This window comes from Mesoplodon bidens (assembly GCF_964165515.1).
Source record: "Mesoplodon bidens genome assembly, chromosome: 13".
In the NCBI taxonomy this organism is placed as follows: domain Eukaryota; kingdom Metazoa; phylum Chordata; class Mammalia; order Artiodactyla; family Ziphiidae; genus Mesoplodon; species Mesoplodon bidens.
The window spans coordinates 17,108,950-17,126,295 of record NC_138169.1 but is presented as its reverse complement, the minus strand read 5'-3'; the positions used below and the strand labels follow the sequence as shown (position 1 = coordinate 17,126,295).

General features: G+C 49.9%; 1 protein-coding gene across 3 annotated transcripts in view; it reads left to right on the top strand.

Annotated features, from left to right (window-relative positions):
* The window catches only part of PXN (paxillin), a 44,601-nt gene continuing 27,255 nt past the window's right edge, over positions 1–17,346 (top strand). For 2 of the 3 annotated variants that reach the window (XM_081252696.1, XM_081252695.1), the window contains exon 1: positions 6–141. In XM_081252696.1, the coding sequence (XP_081108822.1) occupies positions 129–141 (13 nt within the window). In that variant the 5' untranslated portion in view covers positions 6–128. Of the gene's footprint in view, positions 142–17,346 lie in introns of all 3 variants that reach the window. The other variant, XM_081252697.1, reaches the window with a different exon arrangement.

Below are 17,346 nucleotides of genomic sequence, written 5' to 3'. Positions count from 1 at the left end.
GCGCGGCGGCGGCGCGTTCCGTTCCGGGCCGAGGCTCGCGGCGGAAAAGTTGCGCGGCGGTGACGAGCAGCCCCGGGACGGGCAGCTAACGCGACGCTGAGCCGGCTCCCGGCGCCCGCGGCCCCGCCATGGACGACCTCGGTGAGTGAGCGGGAGGCCGAGGGAGTAGGCAGCGAGGGGTGCGCGGCCCCGGGCCGGTGCGGGCACGAGCGAGCGGCAAGCGGAATCCCACCCGCGACGGCCCGAGTCCCGGCTCTGGTTTCGGCCGGCCGGGGCTCTGCGGGGCCGGGATCCCGCGCTGGGCCTGAGTCCCAGGCCAAGGCCAGACCCGCACCGTCCTCACAGCTGCCACCCCCTCGCTTCGAGGACAGCCCCACCTCCGGACCCTCGACCTCGGGGTTCCACCCCCATCTCCCAGAGCAGCTTCAGGGACCCTCTTCAGGGACCCACGTCAAGGACCCGCCCCGTCCGCCTCAGGGACGGGCCCCCACTGCCTGGACCTGACCAGCTCCTCAGCTGTGGGACCCTCACTTCACAGACCTTTCCCCCACCCCCATCGCACAGATGGAACACCCAACTTGGGGATCAGCTGCCTAATCTCACAGGCGGGGCCCTCAATTCCAGGATCTGCTCCCACCCCCTCGAGGACCACCCCTTCACAGACTGACATCCCCACTTCAGGGGTAGCCCCACCGAGCCGACGCCTTTCATTTTACGGGTCAGATTCACAAGTAGAGATAAGTCTCTGAGGACACAGCCTCTGATGAGCTTCTGAGCCGCCACAAAGACAAGTTTCCCTCCTGTCCCACCGATCCCCCCAGTCCATTTCACTGACTGCCCTGGCCACTCTGTGGACCAGCCCCTCCCCTTTTATATCACAGATCAGCCTCGTTCTAGAAGAGTAAGCTGGGGAGACAGACTGGTGAAATGCCAGAGGAATGAGGTGGGAAGTGGGCCCCAAGGTATGGCCATCTTTGAACTTGTCCAGGCTGGTAACGTTCCCTCCACCCCCTCAGCAGCATAACTTGCGGGAAGCCACTCAGGTAAGGAAGTTAAGATGCCCAGAACAGAGTTTTACTGTTTTCGTTGTTAGTGGAGCTCGCAAGTTACTCTTCTCAGTTCAGTCTTGATCTGGTGTTAGGGCAGGGGAAAGTATCTCCTGGAACCAGACACTAAACCCAGGGAGCTTGGTGCCAGGGTTCTAGGAATGCCTTGAGTGGTGTGAACTCTGGAGTGGGAGGATTCACTCTCCCTCCCTCCCCTTCACGCCTGTAGCTGGAGGGCCTCTGAGCCGGGCAGTTGAGGGGGGAAAAGTTTCTTCTCTGTAGGAGCCTTGTCTTCCCTCTATGGACTGTGGGTGGCTTGTGTGACCGCTGATGCTTTCTCTGTCTCAGGCTCTGAGGGGTGGATTCATCAGACAGGACTGATGGGCCTCCCCTGAGCACACAGGGCACTAAATTAAGACTGGCTATTTGTAGGCACTGAATTTCCAAGGGGACAGGGAGGAGGATTGGGACTTGACTGCTTCCCGGAGGCTTCCTTTTGGGATCAGGGTGCCTCCCCACCCCACTGACCCCGAGATCCTGGAGCTGGGTATGGTGTCCGGTCCTGCCTGTTTTGCAGAGTGAGATGGTTGCCAAGCATAGTTCTACCTTTGGGTCTGGCTTGGCACCCATTTTTCCAACACACTCAAGGTTGGCATGGGTTTCAGGCAGGTATTTTTTTTTTCACATAAAAATAACTGAGCTGAAAGGAGTCTGGGGGGATATTTTTCGAATCAGGATCTGAAAGTCTCAGTGCTTTCCCAGTGGGAATTTGCGAGCAGAGTTACTGTTTCTGAAACGCTGATGGGGGTTCTGTTGCTTCTAGACAGTCCCCTTGCTGTTTGAAGGACTGAGAAAGTCTTTTTAGAGTTCGCAGTTGAAGGCTGGAATTCCTGTCCTCTGACAGTCTTCCATTTAGGGCCAGGAAACTGAGTTCGTCTCTGAAAGGAAAGAGAGTGCCCTGGCAGAGTGGATTGTAGGAATTTAAATTTGCTGTTCGTGGAGTGCTTCCCCGTACCTCAACTCATCTCATCTTGTCCTCACAGCGGCCCTTTTTGAGAGCCCCTTAGGGCCACTGCTATCGTTACTACCTGCCTTCTACAAATTGAGAAAACTGAGGCTGAGAAAGGTTGATTCACTTGCCGAGGGCTGCACAGCCACAGAATGACAAAATCATGGCTAAAAGCCTAATCCCTAGCTCCTAGGTCTGCAGCTCTGTGTACCCCGAGGCCTTTCTTCCTGAGGAGGGGTCGCAGTGGGGTATGGCTGCCACTTGTAACTTCTGCTGCTTTCCCCCATAGGCTCCTCAGTTGTCTGAATCTGGGCTGCCCAGCTTCCTTGGCCTAAGCTCCCAGGGGGCCAGCCACGCCTGGCTGAGCGGAGCCTGGGGTGGGAGGAATGGGCTGTGCAGGAGGAGAGAGGAATTTGCCTCTGCGCTCAGGCCCCATCAGCTGTCTGGATGGCTGCTCAGCACCCTGCCCGTCAGCTGTTTTCCTAGTTAGGCTGGACACATAGGCCAGGCCTCTTGTTTTTATTTTTCTCCTGAGAGTGCTCTCAGCTGTGAGCCTCTTGGTCCCTGAAACAGGGGCGATTGACATGTAGCAAGTCTAGAGGGGTCAGAGTCTCTGCTGTGACTTTTTTGGTCTTAAGAAAAATTGGGGAACTCTCCCCTTCCTGTAGCTGTTAGTGACAGACTCACTGTGTTGTTTAATAAGTTACAAATTTATAGCTCTCTGGGCAGAAAAACATAAACACAGCATGTCCTGCCCTTCTGTGTGTGTTCTCTCTGCTTTGTGCTGCGGGGTGGCTGCTGGTGGCTTTTCTCATTACTGTTTAGATGCTGGTTTGGCTGGGAGTTCTCCCTGTTCGACTTCTGGCTGGAGTTTCATGGACAGAGTTCCCATAACACTGAGATGCACTCTGATTATGTTTTCGGACCGGACTCCTCTCTCTCCCCTCCTTCATGTGTCTAGTGCACTTTGGGGTGGGGGTAGGGACAGTGACCACAGCTGGGGGCTAGTAATGATCACGTGCGCTTGATGGGAGCCAGGCATCCTACTCAGCATTCCTTGGTATCATCCCAGCCATTCTGAGAGGGAGGTGTTTAATCTCCGCTTTACAGATGCAGAAATCTGAGTCAGGGAAATTCAGTGGGGGGCACTGGGATTGTAACCCAGATTGATCCAATTCCAGATTTGGTCATCTTCATCATAATAAGGTAGTAAGTGCTCGGTAATTAACCAGGGGGATGAGCCATGGGGCCTCCTGAGTAATTGCTAGGTACCTTTTACATTTCTGCCCTGGGGGCCGTCCCATATGGTCATGGTGGCAAAGGGTGGTCTGGTTCAGGCCTTGATAGCTTTGCCTTTCCCATCCCTTGCAGGGGGAATAGCCAGCTGTTGGCAATGCCCAGTTGCTGCTGGAATCTGGACCTGTCTTCGTGCAGCTTCTTAGCAGTCTTGACCCTCTGGAACACAGTGCCTCATTGTCCTTGGGGGGAGTACTGGGGAGCAGGGGAGTTGCCTGGGGCATTCCGGGCTACGGAGCCTCTCTGTTCCATGGAAAGTCTGGACTTTGGGCTCACCCATCTGTGGTGCCTCTGTGTGTTAGGCTAGGGTCAGGGCACCCAGCTGCTGGGCCTGTGACAGGCGCGGCCCATGGGGTGATGGTGAGTTCCTAGTGGGGTTCTGCGTCAGGGCCAGATCTTCTCCGGGGCTGTGTGCTAGTGAGGTGCAGAGCTGGAATTCAGACCCCGGAGTGCTGGATTCTTAAGCAGGTGCCCTTTCTGCTGGGCAGCCATAGCTTAGTGTGGAAATGTTCAGGCCGCTGGGGGCCAGAGCCCTGCCACTGGGGGTTTGAAGTCCCCCGAGGGAACATCTCAGTATTCTTTCCTTCCAGTTTCCCCAGGGGTGGCTGTGCATTGGCCAGTGGGAGGCCAGATTAACTGTGGATGTGCTGACCAGCCCTCCTCCCCCATTTATTCATCGTGCCTGAGTGTGCTGACTCTCCAAAGCTTCCCTTGGGCCTTTACCTTGTTACAAGACCAGAGATGTTGAAAAAACTTCCTCCCAGCTTCACTCTCGTTCCAGCCCTCCTCTGGGTTGTCCTGGTCTCAGTGCCTTCGTTAATAATAACAGCCATCTGCAGGACACTTTTTCTTTTTTACAATGTTTGCAGAACTCTTACTGTAATGTTTATTGAGCACTTACTATGTGCAGGCCCTGTGCTGGGTACCTTACATACATTGTTTCATTGAATCATGTTGGCCCTGTGAGGTGTAGGTTCCGTTATTATTACTACTACCCATTTTACAGATGGTAAAATGGAGGCACAGAAAGGGTGTGCCCACTTGCCCAAGTTCTATAACTAGTGAGTGGCAGAGCTGGGATTTAAATGCAGATTGGGCTTGTAACCATTTTTACATGTCTGTTCATGATACTGGATCGATCTCAGTTGCCTGTTTTTTAAAAAACTTTATTTATTTATTTTTATTTTTGGCTGCATTGGGTCTTCGTTGCTGCACGCAGGCTTCCTCTAGTTACGGTGAGCGGGGGCTACTTTTCGTTGTGGTGCGCAGGCTTCTCATTGCAGTGGCCTCTCTTGTCACGGAGCATGGGCTGTAGGTGCGCGGGCTTCAGTAGTTGCAGCGCATGGGCTCAGTAGTTGTGGCTCGCGGGCTCCAGAGTGCAGGCTCAGTAGTTGTGGCGCACAGGCCTAGTTGCTCCATGGCATGTGGGTTCTTCCCAGACCAGGGCTTGAACCCGTGTCCCCTGCATTGGCAAGCTGATTCTTTGTAAATAAATTTTATTTATTTATTTATTTATTTATTTATTTTTGGCTGAGTTGGGTCTTCGTTGCTGCATGCAGGCTTTCTCTAGTTGCGGCGAGTGGGAGCTACTCTTTGTTGCGGTGCGAGGGCCTCTCATTGTGGTGGCTTTTCTTGTTGTGGAGCATGGGCTCCAGGCGCGTGGGCTTCAGTAGTTGTGGCACACGGGCTCAGTAGTTGTGGCTCACAGACTCTAGAGCGCAGACTCAGTAGTTGTGGCGCACGGGCTTAGTTGCTCCACGGCATGTGGGATCTTCCTGGACCAGGGCTTGAACCTGTGTCCCCTGCATTGGCAGGTGGATTCTTAACCACTGCGCCACCTGGAAAGCCCTTGGGTTGCCTGTTGGTTTGATTGCTTTCCATTTCTAGGATGCTAAAAATCTTCTCTGCCCCTTCCCAGACACACATTCTCTGTTCAGTGTCTCACATCTGTCTTTTTCCTGTTTTCTGTGGCTTCTTCCCTCTCATTTGTTCTTTCTTGGGGATGCCATGCTGAGGATGGGATGCTGGACACTTGTGGCAGTGTCTCCTGCTCAGTGGAGGACCTCATTCCTCTCTTACCTGTTACCTCTTCAGTCACCTGTTCGCCTCAAGACAGGGCTGTGAGCTTACAGCACAGCTGCTGCGGAGCACCTGGGGCGGGTTCTGAGCTCCCTCTTCACTCCTTGTGGTTGGAATCAGAGCCCTCTGTGCCCCCCCACCCCATACACTCTCCTGTCTTTGTTCAGGTGTTTGCACATGGCTGCCATTGGGAGCCAGCCCATTTCCAGAGGAGGAAGTCCTAGGAAACTTTTGAGGTGGAGAATTGAGGATGTCCTGTGGGAGAGAGGGAGAGAAAGCATTAGGAAGTTGAATTTTCCCAGAAATCTTGACAAACCAGCAGATTCATAGGGGTATCCAGGGGAGTTCCCTGGCGGTCCATTGGTTGGGACTCTGCGCTTCCACTGCAGGGGGCCTGGGTTTGATCGCTGTCACGGAATCAAGATCCCACATGCTGGGCAGTGCGGCCAAAAAAAAAGGGGGGGGCAGGCTGTCCAGAGATGGTCTCCTGACCCGGGATAGGCCTGGAGCCACCACGGCCTCCCAGGTCCACGTTGCCTTTTCAGTTGGAGTCACATCCGGCCTCAAGTGTCCATTCACATCCAGATAAGTCTTCCAACTAATGGATTGATTGCCTAACCAGTGGGGCCCAGGGCTGGCCTCTCCAGGGAGGCCTTGGATGCTAGGCCAGTGACAGGCAGAACATGTGGTTGGCCAGGCCCGGCAGAGCCCCAGTGGCCAAATTTTCCCTTAAAGATGGCCTTTTAATGCTTATTTCTTGTGTGATTGTGGTATTGTGGTTTTATGGGAGAACATTGTTATTTAGGTGCATGCGAAAGTATTTGGGAGTGAAATATCATGATGTCTGCAACTTAGTTTTAAATGATGTAGTAAAAAAAAAAGAAAGGGGGATGTGTGTATATACTGTGTATATATGTAGAGAGAGAAGGAGAGAGAAAATTTGTGCAAGTGTGTACAAAAAAGTGGCAAAAACATTAACTGTGACTGAATCTAGGTAGAGGGTATATGGGTGCTCATTGCAATGGCCTTTCAACTTTTCTGTATGTTTAGACATTTTCATGATAAAAAGCTGGGAAAAAAGTAAGAAAACCTTGCTTTTCCGTAGTGGGCTTGGAGTTATTCGGTCAGGGGTGCTCATAAGTGACTACCTGTGGTTGACCTGAGTGACTCTCGGCCTCCCTGGGTGGGTAGAGACAGGAGCCAAGTGGTTCTGGGATGGTGGTGACTGGTGACTCTCAGCTGGGGATGGGGGCACATGGTGACCCATGCAGAAAAAGGACAGGGCCAGGCAAAGACAGTGAGCTTCCCTGGTGTGGAGGGAGCCTCTGGGGTTATTTTGGGTGTGGTGATGTTAACCGGACCAGGGTCAGGGCAAGGGAGATGCTGGGCTCTGGTTGGAGTTTGGAAGGGGTTGCCTGGGTGGGATGCAGAGCAACGCTTTACAAAAGGCAGAGAGCAGCCTCTGGGCAGCTGGAGACTGGGGGAGGGGACGAAATGCCATTCGCTTCACATCACGAACCTCTTATCTGTGGCCAAAGGAACACCATTAGCCTGTGGGCAACGGAGGCCAGAGTGGCCCCTGGCTCTTGCTTGCAGCTCCGCTGGCTGTCCAGTTCTCCAGACTTGAGGCTCCCTCTCCTGGAATCCCCACTCCCAGGTCTCTCTTGTCTTGGTTTGTGCGGACTCAAATCCTGTCCACCAGGCCTCCCATCTATTTGGGAGAAATAGCTGGGTTCTGGAACCAGTGGCCCCCTTGGCTTTGAGGGCCCTGGTGCCTACTAGAAGCATTTTGGGCAGCCAGTCGGCCCTCGTAAGGGGAGTGCTTCGCACGAGGGTTTTCTGTGAGCCTCACATCTGTCTGTCAGTGAGCAAGGATACAGAGGCTGGCCGCTGGGTCATGATCATGGGGTCGTCCTAGGGAGGTCTCAGAGCCGTGTGTCCAGCCTGACTGCCTGTTTGAGGAGCAGGATGATGTGTGTTTTATGGGGGTGGGGGTGGGGAGGGGTGGTGCTGGGAGGAAGCTTTATGTAATTCTTGGCTGGGACTCAGGTAATTGTTTTAATGAAATGGAATGCAGCTTATTCAGAACTCGCTTGGCAGAAACAGCCATGTTCTGTTCTGTTTTCTTGTTGGAGAGAACGAGTCACACACTTGCAGCCTTTTGAAAGAGTGGAACCCAGGGGGAGCTAGCACGAGCAAGGTGGGCCGAGGCCTCCGGGGATCTCCTCTCGGTTCAGCGCAAGGATCCTCAGACGGCTCGACTCTCCTGGACGCCGGCCTGGGAGCCTTCCTGAATGAGCCATGGACACTCAGTCCTCTTGCAGCAACAGAAAGACCCTCTGCTGCAAGTGGGCTGTGAACTGAGCTGGAGCTGCCGCCTCCCTCGTTGTCAGGAGGCCTCGTGATATGGACGTGGGAGCGCTCAGCACACAGCAGACAGACCCTCCAGGACGGTCTGCTATTTGCTGTATCCCCCTTTTTCCACCTCAACACCTCCTGTAACTCCCCGCGCGGCCCCCTACCCCCCCAGCATCTCCCATCAGTGTCGACATCCGCGGTCTAATGTGACCCATCCGCAGATACACCTGGATCCTCTTTCCTTCTGGTTTCCTTTCCCCACCCCCGTCTGCCCCTGCTAACTTCTTTAGTCTGCTCCTTTTTCTGTTTTTAATGCAGCCTGGGCCGTTCTTCCACGTTTTCTCTTTTGCTAAGAATGCATCTCACTCTGTAGCAGCCATATTTCCCCTCCCTTCCTTAAAATCTGCTTCTCCGCAGAACCCCCCGCTTCCTTCCCCCCTCCTTCTCTGATCCCTTTGTGGGGCGCAAAATTGCATTTTCCCAAAGGCTTTTTCTGGGCTCCCTGTTTCTCTCCTAGGTACCCAGGTCAATTTATCTACTTGTGTGACCTCTTTTATCACTGGTATGTTGGCAACTCCTAAATTTATATTTCCACCCCTGACGTGGATTCTATTGTCCAGATTCTTCCGGTCTGCACGCCAGCAAAGACCCAGCTCATTTCCTTCTCACTCTCTCTTCACGGCCTCATTTGTTGTCTGCTCTCTCTGTTATTGCCCCTTCCCCTCTCTTGGCCTGTGTTAAACCATTTCTGCAACAGTTTAAAATTTATTTATTTTATTTATTTATTTTTGGCTACATTGGGTCTTCATTGCTGCGCGTGGGCTTTCTCTAGTTGCGGTGAGCGGGGGCTACTCTTCATTGCGGTGTGCAGACTTCTCATTGTGGTGGCTTTTCTCTCTGCGGAGCATGGGCTCTAGGCGCACGGGCTTCAGTAGTTGTGGCACACAGGCTCTAGAGCGCAGGCTCAGTAGTTGTGGATCGTGGGCTTAGTTGCTCCGCAGCATGTGGGATCTTCCCAGACTGGGGCTCGAACCCGTGTCCCTGCATTGGCAGGGGGATTCTTAACCACTGCGTCGCCAGGGAAGCCCCATTTCTGCAACATTTTAAGGTTGAGGAAACATGTTCATGTGCTTCGTCATTGATGATGATTCTGACAACAGCCCTTTGGGGTATGTGGTAGCTTCCCCCATTTTACAGATGAGGAAGCTAAACTGCAACTCAGGGCACATAGAGGAAGGGGTCACACCCAGTATCACCACAGATAATGTTGCAAAAACTTGATCTTAGGTCTTTGAGTGCCCAACCCCTTCTCTTTTCGGTTCTTCATGTTGGAAACCTTAACGCAGAGACGGGAATTCGCAGGTTGGGTTTGGCCTGCAGACCCGTGTTACTTGGCCTGCGTGGTATTTAAAAATGTTCTGAATTAGTTGCTAGTATTTAAAGTATCAGGAGATTGCACCCAAAAATCCGTATGTTATTTCTTTCGAAAAATCAGAGTCGGCTACACTGGAAGCCCATCCTTCATGGCACTGGTTTGTTGAATTCGACAGCTCCCGCCCTTGCATCGGCCCTCTCTGTTGCCTGCAGCGGGCCCACTTTGGAAGGTTCTAAAAATGCTTTCTTTCTGCCCTGCATTTACGGCAAACACACAGTTGCCAAGTCTAGGGGGCTTCTTGAACTGCATTCTCTGAGTTAGCTTTGACTTCTGACCACTCCAACCACTTAGCTCTGCCCGAAGACTGGACCCTTTGTCCATGTTGCAGAAAATAGCCTCCTGACCTGTCTGTCTCCTTTCACTCTCAGCCCTTAAGGTCTCAGTTGCAGTCACCTTCTTGAGAAGGTTTTTTTTCCGGTTAAAACTAGCCAGCCTCTTGACCCTCCCGCTTCACTGTAACTTCACAGATCTGTGTACACTGGGCTTTTTTCCTTTTGTCTCCCCCTCTGCCCTGTAAGCCCGTTGAAGACAGGGATCTTACCTGCTGTTCAAGTGTCTCTAACCTCCGAGTATGGCTCGGTTCTCTCTGCGGTTGCTTAATAAATATTTGAAGGTAGCTGATGATTAAATGAGTGTGAACTGCAGACACCCACCATGATGCTGAACCTCCAGCAAACCACTTCCTCCATTGGAGAATCTGAGCCAGAAACCCTCTGGGTTCCAGGCAGGTGGGGAGGCAGCATAGTGCCACAGACAGAACACAGGCTCGCCTATCAGCCCCTCCTCTCCTGGGTCTGTATCCGTGCTGCCACTTGCCAACTGTGTGACCTTGACAGGTCACCTTATACCCTGAGCCTCAGTCCCCTCATCTGTGAAACAGGCGCATTTCCTGAAATGCTGTAAAGTACTCAATAAACGGTAATGATTATCATTCTTATTATTATTCCCTGGAATAATCTAGACATTGCTCTGGGGGGGTTGGCTTTCTCTGTCACCTTTCCACCTGACAACTCTGCTGCCTGTGTCTGCTGTGGCCTTGGTGGCGGGCATTTAGAGCACACGCACCTGGATGGCCATTTAGCTGGGCCTGGGGGAGGATTCTGAGTTCTGTTAGCTCCCCCGAGAATGTGATTTGGGACACTTTGTGGCCCTGTGGGGTGAGGACGAGTGTTTGGGGCTCTGCTCGCAGGTGAAATGGTCATGTCCTGGTGCTGGTGGTGTTAAGTTGGGGTTTGATTATGTGACATCTCGCTTCCCCTGAGGCTCTTCCGTGGCTTTGAGGAGGAAGCAGTGGGGGAGGAGGTTGTTTGGTGGCTTGGTTTATACTGATTGCTCATCTAAGGCTAAAATTTGAGAGCGGCCAGAGAGCTGCTCTGGGATTAGTGCAGGGCTTCTCCCAGAACTTGCAGGCCTTCCTCTGGCGAAGGCAAGCTGTAAAGGATGGTCTGTGACATCTACAAAACCTCCCAGGATGGGTCTAGGCCAGTGAGGCTCCTAGTAGCAGTAGAACAAGGGAGAGTTTGGTTTTCTGGGCCGTGAACTGTGGCTTTTGTCAGCTGAGTGGACCCAGTACCTAGGCTGCCCCCTGTCTGCCTCTGTACCCATTTAGGGACAGCCGATCTGTTGGGTCAGTCCCAGACCCCATTCAGGTTTGAAGTGGCTCAGAGAGTCGTGGCCAGGCTTTTCCTTGCTCTCTGTTTCCAGGAATATTCCTCTTCCTTGGGTGGAAATGGGAGTGTCCCACAGCCTGCACTTGGTTTCCTACGGATTTACCACTTGCCCCGTGGACTCCCTCTGGACTCTGCTGACCGGCTGGGGTGGGTTCTCATCACTGGTGAGCTGCAGGACAGCTGCATGGGGCGGGGATGAAGGAGCGGCCACGGCGCCTGGCACACTACACTCGTGCCTCGTCGGAGACCTGACCTGGTGCCCTCCTGGGCTCGCTTGGTTACATGCTGCCCATCTTGGAAAGTCCTGTGTCCTCACAAGTGGATGTGTGGTTTCCTCACCGTCCTTAGGAGCGTCAGCCTAGCTGCATCTTTGGGGTGAGGGAGCTGCTGAGATAGCTCGGTGGCCTTGTTTCCTGCCTGTCTGAACCCCTCAGATGGTCTCTTCTGCCCTGTCCTAAACTTTTCAAGAATTCCCGCCTCTTTGTCTTTGGAGAGCCGCACTGGAAGTCTTTTTGCCTGGTCTGCTGAGGCAGCCACGCCAGAAACAAGCTGGGGAAGAAGAGGAGTGTCACCTGGAGGTGGTTGTCATGCTTCCTGTGGTCACTTGTGATCATCTGTTCCCAAACATCCTGTTTGCACCCTGTTTGCAGCAGGAATTCTGACCTGGAGACAGCTATTATCTATCTGCCTGATCTTGGACAGAGGCATGGGGCCAGGGGTGTCACAGCTCATCTGCCCCTGGGGGACCCTGGGCTTGCTGGTTGCTGGCTGTTGATGGCATTGCCGGTAGAAGCTCCTTTCCTCGTCACTGGCTTGGGCTTCATCCCGGCTCCGCCCATTCTCTTCTCCCTGCTTCTACTGCCTGTGAGATTTTTCCTCCAAATCTGTTGCGTGTGACCAGTCAGCACTCTCCCTTCTCTGTGGTTCTGGACTGATTCAGTCTTTCTTAGAGTGGAAGGGGCCTTAGGATGTCACCCACTCCTGTGGTTGGGGTCTCTGCCGATCACCTCTTCAGTCAGAGCTGCTCACTTCGTATCTGTTTATATATTGGGCTTCCACTGAAGACTGCAATTGCAAAAGGGGTTTTGTGGTTTTTCAAAAATTTGAAAATAAAAATGTAAAATCATTTGAAAATCACTTATGAGGTTCAACCCACCTGTTTTACAGAGGGACAAACTGAGACCCTCTGAGGAGAAAGTACTTGCCTGGGGCACTTCATAGCAGAACAAGCCTGTGCTTTTTTCCCTCTTTCTAGCCCTTCTTGGGGAATATCCGGGTTCCTAGTTTTCTTCATTTCTAGAACCACACACTTGCCACAGTGTAGCCTCAAGCCTTGTTTTCTTCTAGAGACCTTTCTCGTGCCATTTTGTATCCAGTATTGTTACTTACTTTGTAAAAGTTTTTATGGCAAAGAAGATACATACCTATTGTAAAAACAAAAAAGAAAAAGGTACAGAGTGAAAGTCCTTCCTTCCTTCCCCCACCAGGGGTAACTGTAGTTAACAGTTTGCTGTGTATCTTACCCACCCATCTTCTACACATTTGTAAATACATAAACATGCATGTGATATACATACCCTTCACTTTTTTTAAACTAAGATGAAATTCACATAACATAAAATTAGCCACTCTAAAGTATACAATTCAGTGGCATTTAGGACATTCACAGTTTGCACAACCATCACCTCTGTCTAGTTCAGAACATTTTCATCACCACCAAAGGAGTCCCTGTATCCGTTAAGCAGTCACTTCCCTTTACTCCCTCCCCATAATCCCTGGCAGCTACTAATCTGCTTTCTGTCTTGATGGATTTGCCTATTTTGGACATTTCATATAAATGGAATGATACAATACCTGGCCTTTTGTGATTGGCTTATTTCACTTAGCATAATGTTCTTGAGGTTCATTCATGTCATAGCGTGTATCGGTACTTCATCCCTTTTTATGGCTGAATAATATTCCATTGTATAGATAGACCACATTTTGTTTACCCATTCATTTGTTGATGGACATTTGGGTTATTTCCACCTTTTGGCTATTGTGAGTAGTGCTGCTATGAACATTCTCGTTCAAGTATTTATCTGAATACCTGTTTTCAAATCTTTTATGTTTATATCTCTTCATTGTTTTTTTTCTCTCGTTTATTTATTTATTTATTTATTTATTTATTTATTTGGCTGCGCCAGGTCTTAGTTGCGGCATGTGGAATATTTGTTGCCACGTGCGGGATCTTCCTTGTAGCATGTGGGATCTTCACAGGGGCATGTGGGTTCTTTAGTTGCGGCACGCCGGTTCTTTAGTTGCGGCATGCCGGTTCCTTAGTTGCAGCACACCAGTTCTTTAGTTGCAGCACTTGGTTCTTTAGTTGTGGCATGTGGGATCTTTAGTTGCGGCATGTGGGTTCTTAGTTGTGGTATGTGGGATATAGTTCCCTGACCAGGGATCGAACCTGGGCCCCCTGGGAGACCACCAGGGAAGTCCCTTCCTCTCTTTTTTTAATTCAAGTTTATTTACAATATTGTGTTAGTTTCAGGTGTACAGCATAGTGATTCAGTTTTTTGTTCTTTGGGGTTTCTTTTGCAGATTATATTCCAATATAGGTTATTACAAGATTTGGGGTATAATTCCCTGTGCTACACAGTAAATCCTTGTGTTTATCTATTTTATGTATAGTAGTTTTCCTCATTGTTTTTAAAGTTTATTTTACTATATTGTTATAAATGCCTATGAAAAGGACTAATTATATTCATGTTCCTTTTAATATTTAACTTTTTTTAATACTGATTATCAGTGTTATACACATTCATTGTAGAAGAACTTAAAAAGTACAGAGATGCACAAAGAAGGATATAACGAAAACTAAGGGAGATAATCGTCCAGAGATAACCACAATACTGTTTTTATGCATTTCTGTATAATCTCTTCAATGCATATGTATTTACATAATTGGGATACCAGTTACCAGCATTAATATAACCTTTTCCCTGTGCCGGGCACAGATCTAAGTGCCTGGCTTGCGTTACCATATTGTTTTTTCCTCACAACAACCCTTTGAAGTAGGTATTCTTTTTTTTTTTTTTTTTTTTTTTTCCGGTACGTGGGCCTCTCACCTCTGTGGCCTGTCCCCTTGTGGAGCACAGGCTCCGGGCGTGCAGGCTCAGTGGCCATGGCTCACGGGCCCAGCCGCTCCGCGGCACGTGGGATCCTCCCGGGCTGGGGCACGAACCCGTGTCCCCTGCATCGGCAGGCGGACTCTAAACCACTGCGCCACCAGGGACGCCCTGAAGTAGGTATTCTTATAGATGCAGATGCTAAAGCATGAAGAAGGTAAGTTACTTGCCTGAAGTGAATCGCTGGTAAGTGGCTGAGCTGGGATTGGAATCCAGAGACTGCTGTAAGTCACTGTCCCATATAGCCCCCTTTGATTCCTGTAGACTGTTCTGATTCCCACTCAGATGCCACTGGGGAGGGAGGAGGCGAGGGAGACAGGCTGGTATGTGTGCATGTGTGTATTTCGTGTGTGTGTGTGTGTATCACAGTGTGCTTGGGAGTGTAGTGATTGAGGAAAGTCAAACAGATGCATGGCAGGTGTGAACACTGCCCTCCCACCCAGATTTGTCAGGGAGTGAAAACCGCTGGGAAGTATAGTGTCAGTTGGTATGTTTCCCTCCCCTCTGGGCGAGGTCTGTGGGCCCCGCAAAAAGAGAGGAGCCTTTCCTGCTCCTTGGTGTCCCCCAGCCACTTCTGCTTCAGCCCTCTGTGGGTTCCCTGTCCTGCTGCTCTACAACTTTGGGGTTATTTGCTTATATCTTCCTTCAGCTTCCTTTTGAAAGTTTTTTTTTCTCAGTTACTGAGCTTTGTCAATTAGAGAGTTGAACTCTCCAGCTACGATTGTGGATTTGTCTTCTTTCCTTTCATTTCTGTCGATTTTAGCTTTATCTGGTTTGAAGCTCAGTTATTGGATGTGTATCTGTTTAGGACTATTACATGTTCATGACGAATTGACTTCTTATCGTTATGAAGTGTCTTTCTTTATCTCTAATAATATTCCTGTCTGGAAGTCCACATCCTCTGATTTTCACAGAACCACTCCAGCTTTCTTGATATTAGTGTGAGTGTGGTATATTTTTCTCCATCGTTCTATACCTATCAAACTGGTAGGAACTGTTTATCTGTGTCTTTATATTTAAAGTGTTTTTCATAGACAGCTTATTTTGAATTTTGCATTTTTATCCAGTCTGACAATCTCTACCTTTTAATTGGAGTGTATAGATCTTCTAACATTTAAAGTAATTATCAACACAATTGGGTGTAAGTTTACCATCTTGCCACTTGTTTTCTGTTTCTACCATTTGTTCTTTATTCTTTCTTCTTTTCCTGCCTTCTTTTGGATTCATGGTGTATCTTTTAAGATTCCATTTTATCTCCACTGTTGGCTTACTTGGCTGTACTTCATTGGTTTATTTTTTTTTCACGGTTGCTTTATGGTTTACAGGTTTAACTTAACACAGTCTATCATAAACCACTTCAAATCATAAACCACTTCACATATAATGTAAGAACCTTACAACGGTATAGATATTTCCATTCTCCCCTCCCGTCTTTTGTGTTATTGTTGTCATAAATCTTACTTCTACTTATATTATAAAACTCACACTATGTTGCTAGGCTTTTACATTTACCCACAAATTTACTATTTCTGGAACTCTTTGTTCCTTTGTAAAAAGGGCTTTTTTTAAGTCTAAAGAAATTAACCAAAATGTTTGCAAAACATTATTTTTTTCCTTTCCTCTCTCTTTCAGTTTCTCATCCAAAAACTTGTCGTCCTCTTTCTTTTCCTGGCGAGTTTCCCCTGCCTGTGGAGCTTCCCTCTGCATCGCTAATCCGTGCGTGCTTTTTGGCTGTCTCATCTGTGGCTCGGTGGTGATAATCAATGATGCTACCAGCTGCTCCAACTACAGAGCCCCATGGCTGGTGTTGCTAACACATTCCAGTGGTTCAGGGTTCAGAAAATCCACACATTCCAGCTCCCATCTCCTGCTTGTCTGCCCCACAGGGAGAGGTGTGACAGGATCCGATCTACAGGATGCTGGGGCTGCATTTCTCCCTGTTCCTCCTTGCCTTCCTCCTCCCCCTCCAGTGCCAAGTGAAAGTGCCACCAGCCCCAGGGCCTGGCTGCCCAGGTACCAGATTCCCGCCAGCTGCCTCACTCTTGTGAGCCAGCCCCCTTCCCTGACCTGCCCTCCCCCACCCACAGAGGAAGCCAGACAGGCCACACAGTGAGTTGAAACCTTATGTACCCACCAGGGGCTGCTCTGCTCAGGCCACAAAGTCTTGTGCAGTGTTCCTTTGATTTTTTTGTTTTTTGTTTTTTTCTTTAAAGGGCAGGAGTGGTGCTGGTTGGAGAGGTAACTAGATCACAGTAGAGGGAAATTTCCTGGGATAGAAGAGGAGGGAGGGCTTGGGCCCTGTGCTTATGTGTTGCTCGCCCACATGGTGCTTAGCGTGTATTGAGCGCTCACGGAAGCCCAGAGTGGCGTGGACTGCAGTGGTGAGCAGGTCTCGGCAACAGATGGGCTTGGTGGGGCTGGGCTCTGCTCGATGCAAGGAGGTAAAGATGGATGGAGACAGACTCCCTGCCCTTAATGGGCTGTCACAGGCTGGTGGGACAGAGGCAGTCAGGCAGACAGTTCCTCCCGGTTTGATATGTGCTCTCATAGGGGGTGTGCACGGTGCTTTCGGAACTCAAAGGAAAGGGACCTGGAACCCTGTGCCAGGAATGTGGTCAGGGAGGGCTTCCTGGAGGAAATGGGACCCTAAGCTGACTCTTTGATGTGTGTTTATTTTAACTGAAGTCTTGACATTTAGAAAAGCCCCACACTTTCATCCTTTATATAAATCATAAGGATTTCCATAATAAGATTTGGGAATCTCTTACAGAAGATGCTGTAAAACCTGTACATTGTGGTGTATCTGTCCCTAAATAAGTGTTGTCTTCTCCCTTTCAATGTTGCTATAAACATTGTCACCCATGTAGCATATGTTTGACTTTTTTTTTTTTTTTTTTGGCCACGCCATGCAGCATGAGGGATCTTAGTTCCCCAACCAGGGCTCGACCCCGTACCCCCTGCATCGGGAGCGCGGAGTCCTAACCACTGGAGTGCCAGGAAGATCCCCAGACTACCTTAATTTATGTGTGTTTCCTCATTGTAAGCAGGCTTGTCTTCCTATCTGGATTTTTTTTTTTTTTGGAATTTTTTGTGTGTATGTGTTCTACCAATTAACTACTTTTGCCGTTTTAATCCTGTATTATTTCTCCTTTGTTTTGTGTAAAAGGGGAAAAATAAAAAAGCTGGAATCCCCGCCCCCTCCAAAATGTTTATTTTCCATAATAAGATTTGGAAATCTCTTACAGAAGAGACACCCCCAGCATAGAAACCACGTGTTCCTATT